Consider the following 22,444-nt stretch of genomic DNA (forward strand, 5'->3'; position numbering starts at 1 on the left):
AAATTTTTCCAATAAGTAAATTCAAAAACAAGTTTGGGGTGAATTCAAATACATAGAGATGTAAATGCAATAGTCAAACACCTACTTAAAATTCAGTATACTAATTTTGGTTTCCATATATAAATTCGCTTTTTTTTATATTAAATTAGAAAAACTGCTCTGTTCCACTCTCACATCTCATCAAATAGCTTCACCTTTTGAAAAGTTTTTAAGGTAATTGTAGATTCATATTGCAGTTGAGAGAGGCTAAACTCTTCACCCAGTTTCCTCCAATATAACATCCTCCATTATCACTACCATACAGTATCACAACCAGGAAATTGACCTTGATACAACTCATCAGCCTTGTTCAGATTTCTCCAGCTTTACATGCACTTAGGTGAGTGTGTGTTTAGATCCATGTGATTCTACCACGTGCCGATTTGGGCCAGCACCACTGTGTCAGGGTACAGAATGCTCCATCGCAAGGATTCTCATACTACCCTGATATCCGCAACCACCTCCCTCCCTTCCCTGGCCCCTCCAAGGCCTCTGGTGACCAGTGATCTGTTCTTCGATTCTAGAATTCTGTCGTTTAAAAAATGAGATTGACTCAACATCACTAAAAGCAGATAGCATCACTAAAAGCAGAGAAGCTGACAGAATGTGCCTCATTATGTGATGCAGTAAGAATTCCACAGCACCTCCTATGAAATTGGACAGTTCCCAGAAGACACTGTCTTCAATTCCAAGTCAATTCTGTGAGTAACCTCTGATCCCACTGCCTTTTGAGAAGCAATCGTCATAAGTCATGGGTAGGACACACCCACAACATCTGCAAGCATGAAGTCACGTCCCAAGGACAATTATGAAATTTGGGTGAGAATCCTCTGCTTCCTTGCCCCCACTGTAATTCTCCCCAAATTTTGTCAGGTGATTTCTAGCCTTTATAAACATACCAGACTAGCATCAGACTGAGGACTTTTCAGACAAATCATGTTTTTCCTACCAATACTTTACAGATTATAATGAATTCACTCAGAGAATTCCATATAATATGAGATTATGTAAAGAATATAAAGCCAACTACTTCCTTTCTGAGGCAGTGTTTTTGGACAAATAGGGTAATTTTAAAAATGTTCATTGGATTCACCTTTGAAACAGCTAAAATGTCAGGAATAACCTAAACGACCAACAATAAGGTCATTATGATAACTTGAATAATGGTATTTCAAGAAGCAGTGAAAAATTACACCGATATATAATTACTGGCAATACAAAGGTGTCTACGATATGTTAGGTGACAACAAAACAAGCTATAAAACACTATGTACAGTATGATCCTATTCTTGTAAAAAAGGGTTGTATTAAATGAATTTATATATGCAAAGTATAAACTGTTAAGAACAATATCTTACACAGAGTAAGCAGAAGATAAAGGCTAGTTCATAGTTGCTGGTGATATCTTACATACTGACTGTGCCTGAGGGAATTTTTCCTTACCATTCTCTTTCTAAACACCATCCTCTCCATAATTTCCTAAATATTTACTTTTCCTACATTTACAAAAAAGCTTGAAGATTTCATGAATTCTTTCCTTGGAGAGAAATTTAAAGCAAATTGTAAAAGCGATGTAAATATATTTTTAAATTTTCTCTATAAAGTTCTTGACCATAATGTAAATATTTATATATTGGCCCTAAGATAAACAGCAAGGTTCAAGTACATTAATATTTGGGATATATTAACATAAAAGATTTTGAAATTATTATTTTGAAATTAAAATAAGAATTCTCTAAGGCATTTACAGGAAGTGTATGTACTCTCTAAATCTAGGATAGCGATCATGTTTTTATACACACAATTGTTGTACATTGTCAAATACAGTGTTATATTCTGACCCTCTCATCATTCCCATCTCCCATCCTGGGAAGCAAGGAAGGGTTCATGCACATTTGGATGCAGCTGGCCTGAGGTAACATGCCACAGGAGACAGTCTGTCTATAATAAATCCTCCTTCCTATGAGATAACCAGGCTTTTTCCTTCTTTCTTCACCCCTCTATCCAAATAGTAACCCATCATTTCTTTTCTGATTCAGAGACCCAGAGTCTCTTCTTGCCATTCTCATTAAAACATCCTCTGAGGAAAAAACCTAGTGAACATTTTTATGCTGACAAAAAATAACTGACAGGCTTGATGTGCTATACCTCTCAGGGGTGTCTGCGTTAATGGATAAAGACCTTGGGAAAAGACTGAAATTCCAATTGTGAAATTTAAGTTTAAATCATTTAGGAGAATGAGATTTCAAAGAAATAAAAGCTTCTTAGATTATTTAAGATGTTGCTTGCCTACCTGGCTAACTTAAGACCTATTGTCATTATCAACTTATTCTTTGAGTCATGCTGCTAAAACTTGGGTCATTAGAACTAAATGTCAGTTTTATAATCTTCAATATAAATGTAAGTGTATTGCCGTAAAAAAAACAACTATATTACCATAAGACCACTAAAAAATTATAAGGAAATCCTTCTTTAAAATTTTCCAAATAATTAAATCTTTTTAACAGTGGAGGGAGGAAGGAAGGGAGGGAGGATGAGAGAAGATGGAGGGATGAGACAAAAGGGAGGAGGAGACAGTGACCTGCCCACAGTTGTACCACCAGGCAGAGAGCTAGTGTCTATGTTGGAGCACAGCGCAACCACAGAGGCCCGCCCTGATGCCTGGGGCGGGGCCTCTGCTCTCTGGTGTACTGTTTTGATCTTATGGATTTTAGAGGATTTACATTTCCAAAACATCCTGTTTTAATGAAATATACCCTTGATATTACTTTTTCTTTAAAAGTGTGAAAAACATTCAAAGAAACCCACACTTACCTGAATGTAGTATGTGCCCTTCTCCTGAGCGTACATCATTAGAAAACAATAATCTAGGTTTTGCTTTGTTCTCCATCTGAAATATTTTCAAAAATAAGTTAGGAATCAGACAAATTTAGCAAAATATAATTGGATGTATATTTTATAATACATATAATACATATTATGATATGTAAAATACAATATCATGATATGTAAAATACATATTATGATATGTAAAATACAATATTCTACAGCATGTACATATACTGCATATATACAGTCAGTACATATCATATGTACAAACTTCCTTGACCACTGGCCCTTTTTTCAGTTATATCTTAAAATATCTGGGAACTAGTGCTTTAAAAAGTATACTTTGGGTATCACTGCTCTGATCCCTAAGACTGCGTTTTAAAAAGAGATAAAAATAAACATGTGTTGAATGCTTAAAAACCCAAAACATCATATTAAAATTTACAATATTGAGTTCCTCCAGTGAATCCTGGTAGCCTACAGGAACACACTGACTAATGCTGAATAAGAGAAGTGGTTCTAAAAGCCAGTTAAAACAAAAACAAAAACAATAAAAGCTTTGACTCACACTAAGTAAACTTCAGAATACAGCTCTCGAGCTGGTCTGAATTTAATGAGATTACCTAGAATTTTTTTTTTTACCAAAGTCAACCAAACCTAAATTTTCTAAAAATATTATTACAGATATTGAGAGATAATTAACCAATTATCTGCCTTTGGGACAAATTAACAACTCAAGAAATATAATAAAACTCTTCTCGAAACACCATATCTTTTTCTCTGGTTAGAGAAATTCCAAAATACCAATAACTCTTAGATTATTTTGTTTTTTAATAACAACAGAATGGAAGTTTTTATGCCCTTCAATTTAGCGATTTACAAATAAATCCAACTAACAACATGACAATATAATTTTGCAGAACAGTATTATTGTTTTTATCACTGCTGTTGAGTCAGTTCTCATTTATGTTGCACACAGACATGAGATTACTATCTGGACTAACTTCTGAGTTTCAATGAATATACTCCTAAGAAAAGTCACAACAACAGAGCAGCAGCTACAAAAGTTATTAAGTTACTGAATACAACCTCTCATCAGAAACTCCACAGAATTTCCAATAAAATATCCCCAAATCCCTTAGCTCTCCCTGATCAGCCCAATCCTAAAGTGTGTTAAGTAAGCTTCGATAAACAAAAACTGCATTCACCATGTACTATACTCACAGAGGCGGGGTCGCGAACCGCACAGGCTCACCTCACTCTTTCTTTGGAGTCTCCAAATGTCTCCTTTAAGTGTGTCAAGTCAGGATAATAGCTTTCAGGAGGTGATATTATTTCCACCAAACCAGAACTGATTTCTTTAGAAAATCTATCATGAGAAAGGTTAGCTGAGTTATTTAAGTTCTGTGGGATCTGATTTATCTTCATGCCCAACTAACTGTGTTAACATAAAACACATCAGTCAGGTATACTCTTATGGTCACAATGTGTTCAATTAATTGATTAGCCAGAACATACAGATTTTTCCAACAGTGCAAGGTTTTTTAAAAAGAATGCTTTAAAAACTGTAAAATGCCACTACCCTCAGAGTAGCACGGAAATTCTAGGCCAACTGCAAGTATTACTTCCCCCAAAAGTATAAGGATTTTAAAAAATCAAATCAAGGCGGCACAGAAAAGAGAAGCTGAAGAAAACCAAACTAATGAATTGTGTCTATACCCATGTATTTATGCATAAATCAAAATTCTTTGATTTTCAGGAAGGTTTAGTTGTGGGTTATATATTATATGTCATTCTAAACTAGTGTTTCTCAACTGGGAGCAACTGTGTCCCCTGCGGGAAAACTGAGCAACATCTGGAAACATCTGGCTGTCGTTAACTATGGGCAGGCAGTACTGACATCTAGTGGGTAGATACCAGGGATGCTGTTACAGCACCCTACAATGTGTGAGACTGTCCTCACAATAGAGAATTATCTAGCCCAAGATGTCAACAGTGCCAAGGATGAGAAATTCTGTTCTCAAGTTGTTTCAATCCGTCTTTACTGACTCGAATGTAATTTCATTCTTATTTGCATTCTCTCTTATTTCATTTTTGCGAATCTCCACAAAATGCCTGTGCAATTAATTACCTGCCTTCATACAAATGTTCTCAGGGCTTAACTGCACTTTTGTTTTTTGGTGTGGTTTTCCTACAAACTGAGGGAAAAGGAACTCAATGGACTCGCTGCATGAGCACCACAAACCTGCCATGTGGCCCATAGGTAGGGAGGCCAGGACTTACTGCCCTGGTCCTATAGCAAGGAGTCGAGACTAAACTATGCTTCCATGAGGCTGCCAAGAAACTGAGCACTTGAGGAAAAAAATCTAACAAATGAAGTTTAATACCAAATTATGCATATATTTTTTTAAATCTCTGGTTTTAGCATCATGATAGACAAATATAGAGCCACATTATTTTAAACTTAGACTTGGCAAATAATTGTTGCTTCTCTTTGGCCTTTTTAAATAGAAAATATGTCTTTTGGGGGCAAAAAACAGATACAATTCAATTAAGAAACCCATATCAAGACTAACTTTTATGATGTCACTTTTAAAATGAAGGCAATATTTTAAAAACAATACATGAAATTTACTAAGCTCTCTGTTAACTGATGTGCCTTGCTCACAGTAAATCATTCCTCAAGCTTTGCAGAACAGATTTAGACATAGTTTAGCACTGAGGGTTGAAACTGCTACATGACTATCTGCCCTGAGAGCAGAAAAAAATTTTTAAAAAATTATCAAGGTGACAATGATCAACAAAATCCAATGTTTTAAGTATATAATTTGATAGTCGTATATATATTGCATTGTGTATTCACCACCCATACTTAGATTTTCTTCTGTCGGAAAAATTTTTGCTTGATAAACAGAAGGTGGAAAGATTTACGTAATCTCATATAACTCTCTCTCTAATCATTGTCTTCCAGATTAAAGAGTTATTTGATAATGTTACATACATATAACATTCAAGTCTTTTCTATAATGAAATACACCAATTTATCCCATCAGATAAGTGGATAGATATGCACCTACTTTATGACAATGTAAAAGACCGATTACAGGTGGCCCAAAGAACACTGAACTCCAAAAGAAATGAACTACAAAAGGTATTTTTTTTAGCAGAAAGCGAAGAGATAACAGTAATGATTATTTTCACTTCCATAATTAAGAACAACTTACTCTTTCTCCAGGTTGGCTATAACACCGTGTACATAATCAATATCTGTCTGGGAAAGAAAAAAAATTGTACCTACGTTCATTGCTTTTATATTTTTATTTAACTTTTAATACTGAACTCAAAATTAAATAATTGAAACATTCATCGCAAACATTACGTTAAATTTTCAGACAACTTAACGGGATTTGCATTTCTGTACTCTACTTTATTATACCACTATAGACCCCTGAGTACTTACTAATCCAATAAGCAGATAGCTGTCTTTATTATTTTCAACTGTCTATATTCACTTCAATAGAAAAAAATTGAGCACAGAAAGAATTTCTACTTCTAAAACATCGAAACTAAGTAAAGAATAAATAACAGATGCTATATGCTATAGGGAAAGGTTTTCCACTTGGAATCATAAAACCTAGGTTCAAGTTTTGCCTCTGTAGCTACTGGCCTGTATAATTTAAAGTAAGTCACTTCTATCGCTTCTCAGCCTTTTGGCTAAGATCAAGTGTAAAAGTAAGTCACGTCTCCGAGACTCAGTGTCCTGTCCTATTAAAAAAAAAAAAAGGTGGGAGGAAATAATACCTCAGAGACTATGATATTAAATAATAAAAATATAATAAAATGCTTTGGTATTATTCTGCATTATTATTATCAGTCTGATAATGAGAACCCCAGTCAAGAGCACTTTAACCACAATTAGAAATAAAACATTTACCAGACTCGTGTGCTTTTAAATTATATACATATGACGATCCAAAACCCCTACCAATTTTAAATGCAATGACAGTGTATATTAAAATACTCAATTGTTGAAAGAAATCAATAACACATCAAGTCTGATCTATGTGATAACGTCTGGCAAAATGCTTAAAATTTAGAGAAAAACAAACAAAAGAGATAAAGCTAAACCCTGGAAATTACACAACTTTTGAATGATAAAATGTTTTATAAGAGGTTTTCTTGAAGAATATTTTAACTTTAATTTCTGTTAATTAAAAGTAATCCCTATTTTTATCATTAAATTAAAAAACTTAAGATGAGACATCTTATTAAGACCACAAACTCTTATAAAACTATGGAGATACAACTGGACCACAGCTCAAAACCCTCTGTAATTTCCTATATAAACACAAATGGTAGGGATCTCTTTTTTGATAAATTATCATCCACATATTTAACCAGTATCTTACTACTCATCAGGCTCTAATTTTGAAGAACATGATCAAGACTTTGTTTATAAAAACTTTAATAAATTTAGCAACAACCTGAAATTCAATCTGATACGCATTTGCTGAGTGCCAGTTATTTTGCCTAACCAAGGAAAAAGGATAGGCAAATATTAACAAGACCAGCTCCCTGTCTCCAGTAGGGTCTCCAAGGAGGGGGAGGGCAAATAAACTTCTGTGAATGTAGATTTATTATGTAATTGTATTAATATTTATGAAACGCAAGTGCTGCCTATCTAATACTACACATAACTCTCATGTTGCACGCTAACTAACATAACTAGCAAAAGATTCACTTGAACTATACTTGGTGTCACTTTCATATGGCAGAATTGATCCTTCCTGGCATAGCTGAGGAGGCTCTTTTGCGGGTCCTCTGAAGAAAGCTGGACATGTAACTGGCCAGAACACACAGCCAGACCGTCTGTGACTCCATCAGGGATTCCACTTGCCTCTCCCCCACTCAAATGTTGGCAATGAGACAGGCAGTCTCTGAGATCTTGGGGCTTGCTTGATTTAAGATGAAAGCACTTTTTTCTGCAATTTTTTAAAGGCATGTGGAGACTTCTTAAAACATAGTATTATCTATCATCCAATCCTGAGAATGTATCTGTGAATTTAAAACTGGGATATGTATATTCTAGGGGTATGTAAACGGTATATTTAGGGATAGGTGGAAAGTGGATATATGTAACAAGAGCATCATGAAGAATCAAGCATTCTTCATGATTAAGTGAAGTTAAATATTTTTATATTAAAACTAGGAGATATTACTGATACATACTACAACATGGATATACCTTGAAAACATTATACTAAATAAAAGAAGCCAGTCATGTATTATATGATTGCACTTTTTATATAACATGTCCAGAATAGAAAAGTCTAGAGAGACAGAAAGTGGATTAATAGTTTCCTAGGGTTGAGGGAAGAGTGAGTGGTATTAGTGGGTGATGGCAAAGTTCCTTTTTGGGTGACAAAAATTTTCTAAAATTGATTGAGATGATGGCTGCACACCTGTGACTTTAAATAGGTGAACTGTATCGTATGTGAATTACAGAAGGAAAAAACCCTAAGCAATAAAGTTACATGTAAAAAAACAAGTATTTTAGATTGTGTGAGTGGAACCGTGCGAGTACAAGGTCACACAACTTCTCTTAGGGATACATAAGGAAAAGTTTAAGAAGCATTAAATCAGGTTCAAACAAGCCACTAATACTGACAACAATTCACCAATATATACTCACAAATGTATAACAATTCATCAAGATATATATTTGACTTAAAAGTCAATTAAACCCTAGTAAGAGATAAGTTCCAATCTTTGCTATTATAAATCAGTAATTTGTAAAGTCCCATTTGAAAAGAAGTACAGCTTTGTGAAACATCATGGCCATCAGAAAACTGCAACAAAGTCAACTGATTTATTTCAGGGAGACTTTCAATTAAAATTAACCAATCACTTTTGAATATGCCACAGTTGCTGTGTTCTATACCACTGCACAGAGAAATGTGTGAAGCAGAGATTGGAGTAAAAGGATACTAAAAATAAATTATAGAAATTCATTTCTAATGGCCCAAAGAATAAAATAGAAAGTTAGAGGGAAGCTCCTATGAAAGAAAAAAATATATACTGCAAATGTTAGAGACCTGAGGCTGCTGTAAAACACCAGAGGAAAAGGAGAAAAAAATTTTAAGGACCAAATTAAAAGAGCACCTAGAATTAAAAGAACTGAGTTTTAAATAACATGAAGAAAGGTAAAAATTGGTTTTAAAAAAGGTTGTTCTTATGTAAATTTACTATTGTCTTTCTAGTCATTTCATTCCACAAATATTTACCCAGTGCTTACCCTATAAGCTGGGAGATAAGTGGATATGTATACATATATATATCCATATCACAGCTATATTGTCAAGTTCTGAGTATAGATTACTAAATAAAATAGACAAGATCTCTGCTTTGTGGAATTTAAAACTAGTGGAAAATGCAGTTCATAAAAAAAATTATATATATATATAACTGAATGTTTATTAAGTGTTAAAAAAGAGTATACAGTAATAGAGAAAAACAGAGATGACCTATTTAAACAGGATAGTCAAAGAAAGTCTCTCTGATGATTTGACATTTAATCCTAAATCTGATGTTTCTATTCAATCTACAAAAATAAACAGAGAACACTAAATGGAATACTGTAGGTTAACTATTATGTTAATTAGGGCTTTGACTCTGACCAGAGACAACATATGTGCAAGACAATCTACTGGAATATATCATACTGTAAAATATTCCATTTTTGATATATTTTAGAGGTATGTAATTAATTTGTAAATAGACCACACACACACACACACACACACACACACACACACACACACACACACACTCTCTGAAAACACATGATCAATGGGATGCTGAAAAGCCCTGATCACACTGCTATACTGGAATGAGTCCTGGAATTAGCCAAACAGGTCATAAGATGGTCTCTGGAAAGAGGCCACAAAAATAAGATGATAACCACTCCCTTTCACTGTGACCTTCTAAATAACATCTTATGACTTTATATCATTAGGTGGATAATGCTGTTCAAGTCTTCTCTATCCTTACTCACTTTCTACCTGTTCTAACAAGTTCTGAAAGAAACTACACATGATCTTAAAGACTGTGAAAGGACTTACTCCGGACTCAGAATGGGCTCATGACACAGCAGGAGACCATGGCAGGCAAGTGAGCACAGTGGATGGGCCCTCAGGTTGCCCACCTGAATAAGGGATAGAGGGTGGAGTTCCTCCCTTTTACAGGTGCCCACACACTTGAATGTTATCAGGTTCTATGTAGCATGAACACTGTATAATGTTGATTGATGAAACAAGATAATTCATCTAAGAAAACAGGTTTTCTCCCTTAGCACTTGAAAATTTTGTTCCAGTGTCTCTGGCTTGCATCATTTTTTAGCAAGAGTCTACTCTCTAAATAATCTTGTTTCTGCCCTTACCAAAGCAACAAGCATGATCCTTTTAAAACATGTTACTCTTACCAAAAATGAATAACTGCAATCTCATCATGAGAAAATATCAGACAAATCCAAACTGAGACAGTCTACAAAATAATTTACTAGTACTCATTAAAAGTGTCCGAGTTCATAAGAAACAAGAAAAAAAAAACTGAGGAATTGTCATGTTTAGGAAGAAATTAAGGAGTCAGGTGGTATTTTGGATTAGATGCCGAAGCAGAAAAGTGACTGAGTTGGAAAAACATGGAAATTTAATAAAGTCCATACTACTTTAGCTAACAGTATTATATCAATGTTAAGTTCCTGGTTTTGAGCATTTTATTAAGCCACATAAAATATAATGCATTTTATTAAGCTACTTAAGTTAACATTAGAACAAGCTGAGTGAAGGGAATAGTCAGTATTATTTTTACAACTTTTCTGTAAATCTAAAATTATTTCACAAGTGTTTTAAACTGCCGTAAAGAAAAAAAGTCAGTGAAGTGTCTTCCCTACTCAAAACCCTCAAAGGATTTTACATCTTAATTAGAGCAGCAGTTGGCAAAACAGAATTGCTGCCTGTTTTCAATGCCTGCTTTTGTAAAATAACACTTTATTTGAACATAACCCCACCCGTTCATTTACGTAATGTCTACGATTGTTTGGGGGCTACAACAGCAGGGTTAAATAGCTGCAACAGAGACTGTATAGCTTTCAAAATCTAAATATTTGCTATGTGGCCCAGTCCCCTGATTTGGAACAAAAGCAAAGTTGTTATAATGGCCTATAGTGTCCTACGTGATCTGGCCCACCTCACTCCTTCTCTAACTGCCTCCTCACCTGTTCTGCTCCAGCCACGCAGGCCTCGCAATGCTGTTTCACAGAATGTGCCAAGCAGTACATGATGATAACAACTCATATATTCTGAAGAGAAGCCACAGAGTGCTTCCTGTAAGTGAAAACGTGTGTAGGTACAGAAAAAAACATAGCACATGTAGGGTTTAGTGCTATCCGTGGTTTCATCCACCGAGGTCTTGGAACATATCCCCTGCGGACAAGGGTGACTACTATACTGATCAACTTAAAAGATCTGAAAGCATACAAAGTCTGTTCTCTGACTACAATGGAGTTGAATTAAAAATCAAACAACGGAAGGAAATTTGAGAAATCCACAAATAGGTAAAAATTAAAAAACACATTTCTAAGTAAACTATGGGTGGAAGGAGTAATTACAAGTTAGAAAGTATTTTGATCTGAATGAAAATAAAACCTGACATGTCAAAATTAATAGGATGCAGCTAAAGTGATGCTCAGAGAAAAAATTATAGCTTTAAATTGTCTGTATTAGGGAAAACAACCCTTTCGAACCAATAGTCTAAGCATTCACCTTAAAAATCTAGAAGACGAAGAGCAAGCCAAACCAAAAGCAAGCAGAAGGAAATAACAAAGAGTGAAAATTAATGAAACGAAAAATAGAGAAATGATAAAGTCAATAAAACTAAAAGTTGTTCTTTAAAACGATCAAAGAATAATGTCGACAGCATCCCTGATTAGCATGACAGGGAGTCACTTCATCTGAGGGCCGGCCAACTATAACTCAAAAACCCAAAAGGTCTCAGAGGGAGAAGAAATGAGGAAGGGAAAAGCAAAGGAAAGGGGGGTTGGAAAGGTAAAGACAGGAGACTGCTGTTTAATACTGTAAAGAAATTTGTGGAACTACTAGACTCTTACACCATGTGCACGTAGAACGGATATTTACCAAAAAAATACAAATCTTTATTTTATAATTGACAAATATTACTGTGTAATATGAGACTAACGAGTTAAGGGCACAATCTATCATCTAATGGATATTTTTTAAAAGATTCTTAATTTCTTCTAGTATCTTCCTCCTTGTAGTACTTCAATAAATACTTGTCCAATGAGTGAAAGAATACTTAGAATTAAATCTGTACCTTTGTTTTTATTAAAAATAAGACTAACAGGTAATTATGAGAGCTTGAGAAAATATGACTACAGAGAGAGCTACTATCCATTGCTGATGCTACTGTACTTCCCAGGTGCTCTGGGACGTAAAAATGTTCCAAAGCATTCAGGTAACACATAGACTGTCGAACTAGAAAAAGACTAAGTCAATTATATGGTGTTCACCCAACTGCATTGACATTATACATAGTTATCAATGAAAATCAAAGATACCAACCTATGGGATACAGCCAACAATGCTCAAAAGAAAAATCGTATTCATTTTTACATTAATAAAAATAATGAAAATAAATCAATTTAGCATCTGGGACAAGGTGTTTGTACAGTTTAAAATGGAACTAACAAAAGCAGGAAAAAATGTTAAAAGTAGATATAAATTAGAAAAATAAAGAGAAATAATAATAAACCCAAAGATAGTTTTTAGAATAATAAATATAAACAGGTCCACTAACTAACAAATGCAAAAAGAGGGAGGGGTACAAGTATACACATGTACACAATGAAATCAAGGAGAAATAACCACGAAAAGAACAACAATATGTTGCTTCACTCTATATAAAGCAAATTTTAAAACCTGGATAAAATGCATAATTTTCTAAGAAAACATTTTATCAAAGTTGACAAGAAATATCAATAGCTCTTTATATTCTAATATGAAAAGTTAATATACCATCTATACAAAATAGGGAGAAAGAATACCCACATATATACCTATTAAATACCTCTGAATGGGTACCAGCACAATTAAACAGTTGTTGCTGGTGGAGATGGTAAATCGGTGGCTAGGGGACAACACTAAAGGGAGACTTTTCAAGGTATACAACACACACATTTATAATTTTTAAAGCCTATGACTGTATAATCTATCCAAAAAATGTAAGTACATAGGAAATGATTCCTAGTAAATAACATATATAATAGAAAAAATAAAAAGCAAAAAAAAAAAAAAAAACCCATAGTAATTCAATCAATTCTCTCTGGTTATTCAATTTCTGAATTCATTTATAAATCTACCTGCTCTGCAAATTTCTGCCCATAGGTCAGCTGTCTAGCATTGTTAACCCAATTTAAATAAAAGAATTTAAAATAGGAATAGTAAAGGTATCAGGTGCTCTGAGTATAAAATACAAACTAAAATGTGTATAACAGTAAAAGGAGACAACTAAATAAAAAGCAAAACTGTTTTCATGCCACATATTTAACAGTCTATGAGGGAGAAATTCTCTAAACTTAAGTTTTTCAGAGACCACCTTTAGGCGTTTTCTTAACATGATGAATGTACTATTTCATTACAGAATCTCAACTTAAATTCTTCTGTTTAGAAACTTAAAAATTAAACATGCTTTTGGGATGTTTCTAGGCAAACAGTGTGAATAATTTTATGATATAAAGATGCACTACCTAAACTTGTCTTTCCAAATTCTCTGTGATCTTTATGGTTATCACCAGCAATTTGGCTTTTATGATTTAAAATATCCTTCCTGAAGCCTGCCTCCAACACTCACTTTCACCTGGAACAGCATGTAGCCACCTATCCTGTGAATCCATGTTGACTGTTCTGTTTAGGCGGCAACTGTGGTGCTTTTGAACAAGAATCAACCTGTATCAGTCAGGATCTTAGTTGCAACCAACAGAAACTGATGTGGGCAGAACAGACAGAAGAATAAGGGACTAAAAGATGATGAGAACTCACAAGACCTCTGGTCTGGCTGAGGAACCAGGATAGGAAGGCAGCAGAAATAAGGCTGGACCAGCCCAATATCACAGAATGCTCTCAAGCCACAGCTTGCAAAGCCCTCACCATCAGTCCTTGACGCCTCTGGACCCTGCTGCCCCTGTGGCCCCTGGAAAGATACCACTGCCCCACCACTGGTTATCACCAGAATGGACTGTCCACAATCCCTACTTCTTTAGAAGAATATTCCTTCTAAATATATTTTCTTATTTTTTGTTACTGGTACATAGAAATATAAACTGATCGTATATCCAATCACCTTGATAAATTCCCGTTATTTCTAATCATTTGCATTTGTTTATTCCTTTGAGTTTTCCATGTCATCTGAAAATAATGATGCTCCACTCAAAGTGCAGGATGGGACTAGCCGCATGGCTGCTGGGACTGGAAAATAGGCGTCTGACACTCAGTTTCCCTGGCTGGAGGGCGGCACTTCCTTTCACCAAGACTCATAAGATAGGGAATTCTCCAAATATAAGAATGGGAAAGGAAAAATAATTTTTCCTAAAATCCAGAGTACGATGTAGGAAAATGCTTTGTCAGAAATGATCATAAATGAGAAATAATATAAATAACAATATAGTATAACAAGAACTATAATAAATAATAGCATAAAATATATAACAAAAAATTAGGAGGCAAACAGACAAAAGATCATTAGAATATAAAACTATAATTAAATTATAAGTAAAACTAGAAACAAAAATGAAACGATTAAAAAGTGAACACCACACTTGAATCATTTCATGGGTCCATCAGAACAACTAGAATTCGTTCCTCTCAAATCCTGCAATTCCAGATTGGAGTCAGTGAACTTTCAAATAATGCATTGAGATAACTGGCTAAAACCTTGCATGTCTCATCATACAAGCCCAACAGAATCCTAAAGGCGAAATCACCAGAGGGGAACAAAGAACAAAATACAGCTAACAATTATATTTCCATCTCTTCTCTCCTCCTACGGGGACATTTTATGGTCCCTCTTTCAAGAAAAATGAATACTAAGAACAGAAAGTCAAACAGGGATGAAGACATTATGTTACCCTTTGTTGTCTATGTGTGTCTTCTCCAGTTCTTTTGCATTCTTAATTTACCCCTCATGTTAAAGTGGACCAGAGATAATTCAGTCCTTCACAAAAAATTGAAAACTTTTGTAAAAAATAAATTTACTTTTGCCTATTTACTCTAGATTAATTTCAAATGGGAGACAGTGTTATAAAGGGGATGAACTGGGACCTACAAGATAAATAAGAAAGTGAGAGGAAGCGGTAATGTTTAAGACTAAGGAATAACACAAATGGAAATGAGAACACACAGGTTCATGGAGTGAACTGACAGGACGACTTAGAGCGCGGACCTGTTAATGATATGAGGTAAAGAACCATTAATAAACAGATGGGAAACCTGGAAGAGAAGCAGACTAATTTAGTTACAGACAGACTGAGTTACCCATAAAACAGTTCAAATAATGTCATCGAATAGGTAGCTGGAAATACTAACTCAGGGAGATGCGAGAGATCTAGATCTAGAAACCATCTCACATGTGGATCGAGGTGAAAACCACAGAACACGCACTTGTTACTAGTGTTAGATGGGCCCCAGGCTGCCAGATACTTCAGTTCAAGGTACTAATCAAGGCAGGACCAAATGTAGTGATTAGCAAATCATAAATTGCCCAAAGGTAATTTAATGAACTCTGTAAATTTTTTACTATTCAGTGCAGATTTTCTTCCAACTATTAAAGTTCCATATAGCTACGTGTACAAATACTGCAGTTTAAGAGTGGGGTCTCCAGAGTTCAGAATACTGCCGACACACACCACCACTCCCATGTGAGCTCGCCGTGCCTGTAACAACAGTGACCTCTAAGGCTTGGTGACATTATTCTCATCTTAGAAATGAAGAAGAAACTGAGGCTGCAGAAAGAAAAACTAACTGTTCAAGTGGCAGTGAGTGGCAGAATCCAGGCCCTGAACACTCGCTGACTCCAAATCCAGTGTTATCACATCTTAGTGATCAGATGAATGGCTACAGCAAGAAGGTCTTGAATCTTTACGTGCACTAATCTGTCTACACACTAAAAGCTATTTTTCAAGTGTATAAATATAGTTTTTTTCCTTTTATAGTATTAGAGCTTTTTTGTGCTAAAAATCAATACATGTTCATTGTAAAAAAAATTTTTAATTTTATAAAACTGCATATAATAGAAAGTGGTACTGCCCCATAATCCTAATTCTCAAGATATCTGCTATGACCATTTTCTCCATTTTTAAAAAATTAATGTACATGTAGAGCTTTAATACATATGTCTGTGTGCTACATTTGCACATGTGCAAATGTTTCTACTGGGTCAATTTTTAGAAGCGAAATATTGGGTCACAGGATATACTTTAAATTTTAGTACCTACTGCCAAATTGCTTTCCAAGGAGGTTGCACCAATTTCTACTGGTATACAATATGCAATTACTTAAAATATAAAATTTCTATAAGACAAAAAAAATCATAAATGAAGTTCATGCTAAAGACAAACTGGACCAAATATGTCAAAAAGTTTTCCTCTCAAATATGAAAATTTCTTATGAATCAAAAATCACCAAAAAAATGAGCAAAGGCTATAAAAATAATTATAAATACAAATGGTCAAAAAACCCCATAAATCAACATTTAACCCCATGTGGTAAAGAAATTCAAATTAAACAAAATATGCATCATATTTATACATAATATATCACACTGACAAAAAAAATTTAAAGACTGATAATATCTAGTAGAGCACAGGGACAGGGAAACCAGCTGGAAGAGGAATAAACTGGCTCAACTTCTGCAGGGTGTTCTGGCCACATATAAACATTTTAATGTATATGAGCTCTGACCTGGCAATTCCACATTCAGGAATTGATCCTACCTCAGTAACTACACAAAAGACACAAAGACTTATAGTAATGCTCAACATTATGTTGAAAATAATAGTAAAAACTTGGCAACAGTCTAAATGTCTATCCATCAGAAATTAAATTATGTTAAACCATGCAATGGAATATTTTGTAACCATAAAAAATGATGCTGCAGTATTTCTTTTCAGCATGAAAAAATGTCCCTGATATTAAAATATATACAGAACATATCCATTTATATATATGTACACAAGCCACAGGAATATTTTCTTAAGCTATATTTCAGAATATCAAAAATAGTTATATCTATATGGAGGAAGAACACGCAAATTTTCAGTACATATATTTGTAACTGTTCTGAACATTTTCATTTAGAAAGATACAGAAAATACTGAAAAGGTGGGAATCAGTGGGCCAGAACCAGAAGATGTTCTAAATCCTTTCACATTCTGAAATTCCATATAATAATTAAGGAAATAATTACTCCAGGGAGCTTTTTCATTATTTATGAAAAACTTGCTCATGATTTATTCTTTCTGTAGATCTTTTGAAGAAACTAAAATACAAGTAATATAATATTCCTCATTCACATATTTATACTTTTTGAATAATAATGACAGCTGCATAAAAGGGAGTACTTGAGAGGATGGAGAAGAGGTGGAGAGAATAGAGATGACAAAACCCTGGCCTAGGCTAAACCTCTCTTAAGTATCAAAACTCCCAAAGAACAGCAGTGCAAATCTCCAAATTCAGGTCCTAGAACTAAAAATGAGGACTCACTGTCTCAAAGATCAATGTATGTGATGTGACCCCACTGAGGACAGCATACTACTCCTGGGTTGTGACTGCAGGAAAGAAGTTAAGCCAAACATAACAAGATAACAAACAACATAACTTAAATTATCAGATGAAATATATCATTGTAGACTTTACTCATCACATTTTTTAAAAAATGCTTATAAAAGTATATCTAAATACTCAATTATTGTTTCGACTCTTATTCATTATACATAGTAAAAAATAACAATTAAAAAATTACCTCTCCTATAAAGACGACTATTACACAGTCCAACTTCTCTTCAGGATATAGATTGTCAATAAGGGAATGAAGAGTTTCCATGAGGTAAGATTTAACTTCTCTCTTCACTGTGGGAATTCCCATTACTATTGAAACTGAAACAAAATAATGATAGTAATTGTATAAAAAGATTTCACAAAGACAACACAGAAAAACACCACTATTTCGAAAGTATTATACTCACTCACGTTGATAAAAATAATTGAGGGATCAAAATATACTAGAAAGAAAAATAATCAAAGGATAGAAAGGCATATCCATAATTCTATAATCCTTTTCCACATGGCTTATCCATAAGAAATAATGTTAAAGAACCAATATAAATGAAGGATATTAAACCTCACATTAAAAACAAATGACTGTAAAGTATAAACAACATATTTAATTATACAATTAAATCTCAGAAACACCAAACACATCTTAGAGATTAACATCTTACATCTCACGTATTTGATGCACAGAGAACACAACACCCCTTCTGTGGTTTCCTTGTCAAAAATACACTACCTCAGTCTAACCATGAAGAAGCATCAGACACACCCAAATTAGGGAAATATTCCACAAAATAACTGGCCAGGACTCTCAAGTGTCAAGATCAGGAAATACAAAGAAAGAATGAGGAACTATCCCTGACTGAGGAAGACTAAGGAGACATGACAATTAGGTGAAATACGGGATCCTGAGCTGGATCCCAGAACAGAAAAATAATAATGGAAAAAAAAAAAAAAAGACAAAATGTGAATATGAGCTAAGGTTAGGCAACAGTATTAACATCAAAGTAAATTCCCTGGTTTTGACCACAGTACTATAGTTACATAGATATAAACATTTACAGGAACTGAGTGAGATATGTGGAAACTGTGTACTATTTATCCAACTATTTTTTTGACTCTAAAATTTCAGTTCTAATATAATGCTTGTTTTGAAATGCAAATATGTTCCTACATCGCTTAGTATATTAGGAAACAATTTCAGCATGTAAACTTCAAATTTGCTTATGTGCAATTTTTTCTCTCGAACATGCACTGACTGGGTGAATGCAGAAAATTGTACCCATTTGAACGGAGCAGTATAGAAATACACAAAATGCACACGCCTCCAACATCTACAAGCTGCTTCAGCTCACGGTGTTGCTATGAACCACACCTATCCACATCTGGTGTTACAACTTTCTGCCAGATTTCAGAGAGCCTTGCACTACTTTCCCAAAGCTTCCAAGCTGCAGTCCTTCTGAAGCCCACTTTAACAAGCAAACACCAGGTCTTTTCAAGGTAGAGTACCATATATATTCTACTAATTTTGTAGTTCTCAATCATTTAACATGTGTAAAATTGTGCCACCATTTTTTACTAGGTTCTTACCTTTTTATGTGTAATTGACAAAGTCTTTGAGTTCTGTAATCCTAATCCTATTTTTCTCCTATTACTGTACACAATTCTGCATAGTGCAGTAATTTTTAGGAAAGCATATACTGATATAAAGAACTGTATTTCACAGAAAATTTTTAAAAGTAACATCTTTTAAGAAGTCTTAGTATCCTACATGTCATTTATATCAGTAGAGAAATACTTTGCAAATGTTAAAAACAATTAAATCTTAATTATGTAGCAATTTATTGGGGATACTACAAAAACTTAGAATTCACAGAATTCTAAAGCTAGAAGGAAGCTTAAAGATTATGGATCAAGGTGTCTACCACCATGATTCTGCAGATAAGAACACTAAGATCCAAAGAGTTTAAGGGACGTCCCCAAAGTTCCACATTCTCCTCTTCCATTTTGAGACAAAAGGGTTTTCAAGGGCCAAAAAGAGATTTGCTGTATTTGTTCTGAACATATTTGCTAAACACCTATTAAAATGGAAGGTGTTATTCTAGCTGATAGGGGTATGATAGTAAATACCACAGATATAGTCCTTGCCTAATTGGAACATTCTAGAGGAGAGGAAAAGATAAAATAATACAATCTTCCAGGGTAATATGTACTATATAAACTAAAACGTGGCAATATTAGAAGGAGTAGTAGGGGAGGGCGAGGGAGAGGTACTTGTATAGTGTGGGTCATGGAAGGCCTCTCTAATATCAACTGAACTGGTAATTAACAATGAGAAAAACAGAAAGAACATTCCAGAAGAGGAAACAGCAAGGCCCTGAAGAGACAATGATTTTAATATAGCTAAGAAACAGCAAGAACAGAATATATCTAAAGCAGAATGGGGTTAGAGTCAGAGAATTAGGGGGTCAAGATCACATAAAACCTTAAATTTTGTTTTAATTCTGTGTGTAAGAGAAAGCCATTGCAGAGTTTTAAGAAGGGGAGGGACAAATCCAATTTGTAATTTTATAAATTTTCCAAATTTTGTGGAAAAGACATAAAAGTGCTACAAGCAAATGCATCTGGAGGAGATCAGTTAGGGAGTAACTGCAGTAATTAAAGGAAAAGATGGTAGTTTGAATGAGGGTGTCTGAAGGTGAAGAGGTGTGGGTGGATTTGGGGCATATTTCAGAGACTCTCCCCAATGAGGCTTAAGACTGGGACGGACAGAAGAGGAGGTCGAATGGTGACTTGAGTGTGTGGCTGGGGATCATCTCATGAGAACCACACATGGGAGGGGTAGAGGACCCCAAATCAGGACATCTATTTCAATTGTGCTACCCTAAGATGCTCGGAGATAGGATGCGTTACCCTGGAAGCAGGTTTCCATATTCTTTAATCTTCCTCATGATCTACATTAAAAATATTTTAAATATTTAGAACACAAAATAAACGTATAACATCTATGACACAAAGCATTCCAAAGAAATGTTAACTTACATGGAATTCAAAGATTCCATTTATGGGAAAGGCAAAATACATGCTGTCCCAGAGTACGCAAACACAAACAGTATAAAGTTATAATGCAAACTGTCTATTCCCTGCCAGTCTCGGGTTGTTTTACGTTCAGATGGCATGTTTAGAGAAGCCATTTTCCCCGAATATAATATTTTGGAGCTGAAATTTAAATTCTTTAGTTTAAGACAAGGCACTCAAGGACTCCAAAAGCACTAAAAATGAAAGAAATGATTTCAGCTAAACTCACAGAGAATATCCATGTTTGTGGTACTTGACAAAATCACCACAAAACAAGACAAGTTTTTCCTGCCTTCTGGGTACAAAGTAAGATGGCACTTCCTGGTCCCCATGGAGCTGGGAGAGTAGCGAAGGGGGTATGACTAATAAAAAACAATGAGTCGCCCCTGTAACCCATGGCTGAGCATGTGGAAACCCCTCAGAGGTGTGTCTCCTGCCCAGCACAACAGCCAACAACACTGGAGGTCAGCCAGTCGGGGTCTTAGAGTGACCAACACTGCACAAAGCCTCTGCCAACCCCAATGGACCGACATGCACTTGGAGCAAAAAATAAATAAAAGAACACTATTTTACTTGGACTACTGAGATTTGGGGGTTGTTAGTTACCCAGCTTGTCCTATTTGATATAATGTCCTTCTATGGCTTACAGTCTAGAAAATGTATGTATTCTAAGGGATCAGAGTTCAGAAAAATATGCCAGATATGGCCATATCATCCTTTTAGGGAGCAGCAAGGTAGACAAGGAACCAAAGAGAAATATAGCCAAAGGGCTGGTTGAACTACATTGTTCTACTGAATTATTTCCAATATTTCCTATTCAAGTATCAACTGTGTGTCTGTAGTGCATTATACACTAGACAATCTAAATGCAGTCATAAGGTAGGTGAGATTGCTGCCTCAGGGTGTTTATAATTTGGTGATGTATCAACTGTTATTTCAGTTTTCTTTAGCTTCCTTGGGAAATTTTCAAATAGTACTTATTTCCTTTATAATCAAGAAAAATTTAGGAACGACATTAATTTGGCATTCTTACCTTCAGTTTTAACTAAATTGGTTTCCTTTTTCAATTGATATTCATTGCTAGTGAAACGTTTTTGGCCTATCATGCTGTCTATGGTTTGATTTTAGTGTATATATTTGATTTTAGTGATTTATTTCCCACTTCTTTCCTTATATTCCATGGCGCTATATTTATCTCTACTGTCTAGTTGTACCTTCTCTGTCTTCATTTGCTTTATCTTTCTCTTTCTCGAAAATTAACTGCTGGAGAACCTTCAAGGCTCCATCCTGGGTCCTAGGGGAACTCACCCATCTTCGTACTGCTAAAAACCAGTACTTGAAAATGACAACTCATAAAATAAAATCTAACTCAGATCTTGTCTTCAGTCCCAGATCTAAGTATTCAACTTCTTATACTCCACTGTGATAAATCAAAATCAGCTCCTAACTTAACATATCCAAGTTGAATTTTAATCCTGTTTTGCAAACTAATGCTACAAAACTTCTTATTGTCCCTAATCTCGGAATAGCACCCACCACCCATCCAGTTGCATGATCCAGAAACCGAGGACTTATCCTTGACTATTCCCTCCACCTGG

The 22,444-nt window shown here is 34.8% G+C and overlaps 1 protein-coding gene across 3 annotated transcripts in view; it reads right to left on the reverse strand.

The window, feature by feature from the left end:
* Positions 1-22,444, reverse strand: part of MGAT4A (alpha-1,3-mannosyl-glycoprotein 4-beta-N-acetylglucosaminyltransferase A) — an 87,224-nt gene that overhangs the window by 17,876 nt on the left and 46,904 nt on the right. For all 3 annotated transcript variants that reach the window (XM_016143033.2, XM_016143031.2, XM_016143032.2), the window contains exons 5-8: positions 17,959-18,092; positions 6,093-6,139; positions 4,124-4,237; positions 2,854-2,929 (exon numbers count right to left, since the gene is read on the reverse strand). In XM_016143033.2, the coding sequence (XP_015998519.1) occupies positions 2,854-2,929; positions 4,124-4,237; positions 6,093-6,139; positions 17,959-18,092 (371 nt within the window). The remainder of the gene's footprint in view (positions 1-2,853; positions 2,930-4,123; positions 4,238-6,092; positions 6,140-17,958; positions 18,093-22,444) is intronic.

This window comes from Rousettus aegyptiacus, unplaced genomic scaffold (assembly GCF_014176215.1).
Source record: "Rousettus aegyptiacus isolate mRouAeg1 unplaced genomic scaffold, mRouAeg1.p scaffold_m13_p_7, whole genome shotgun sequence".
Classification (NCBI taxonomy): domain Eukaryota; kingdom Metazoa; phylum Chordata; class Mammalia; order Chiroptera; family Pteropodidae; genus Rousettus; species Rousettus aegyptiacus.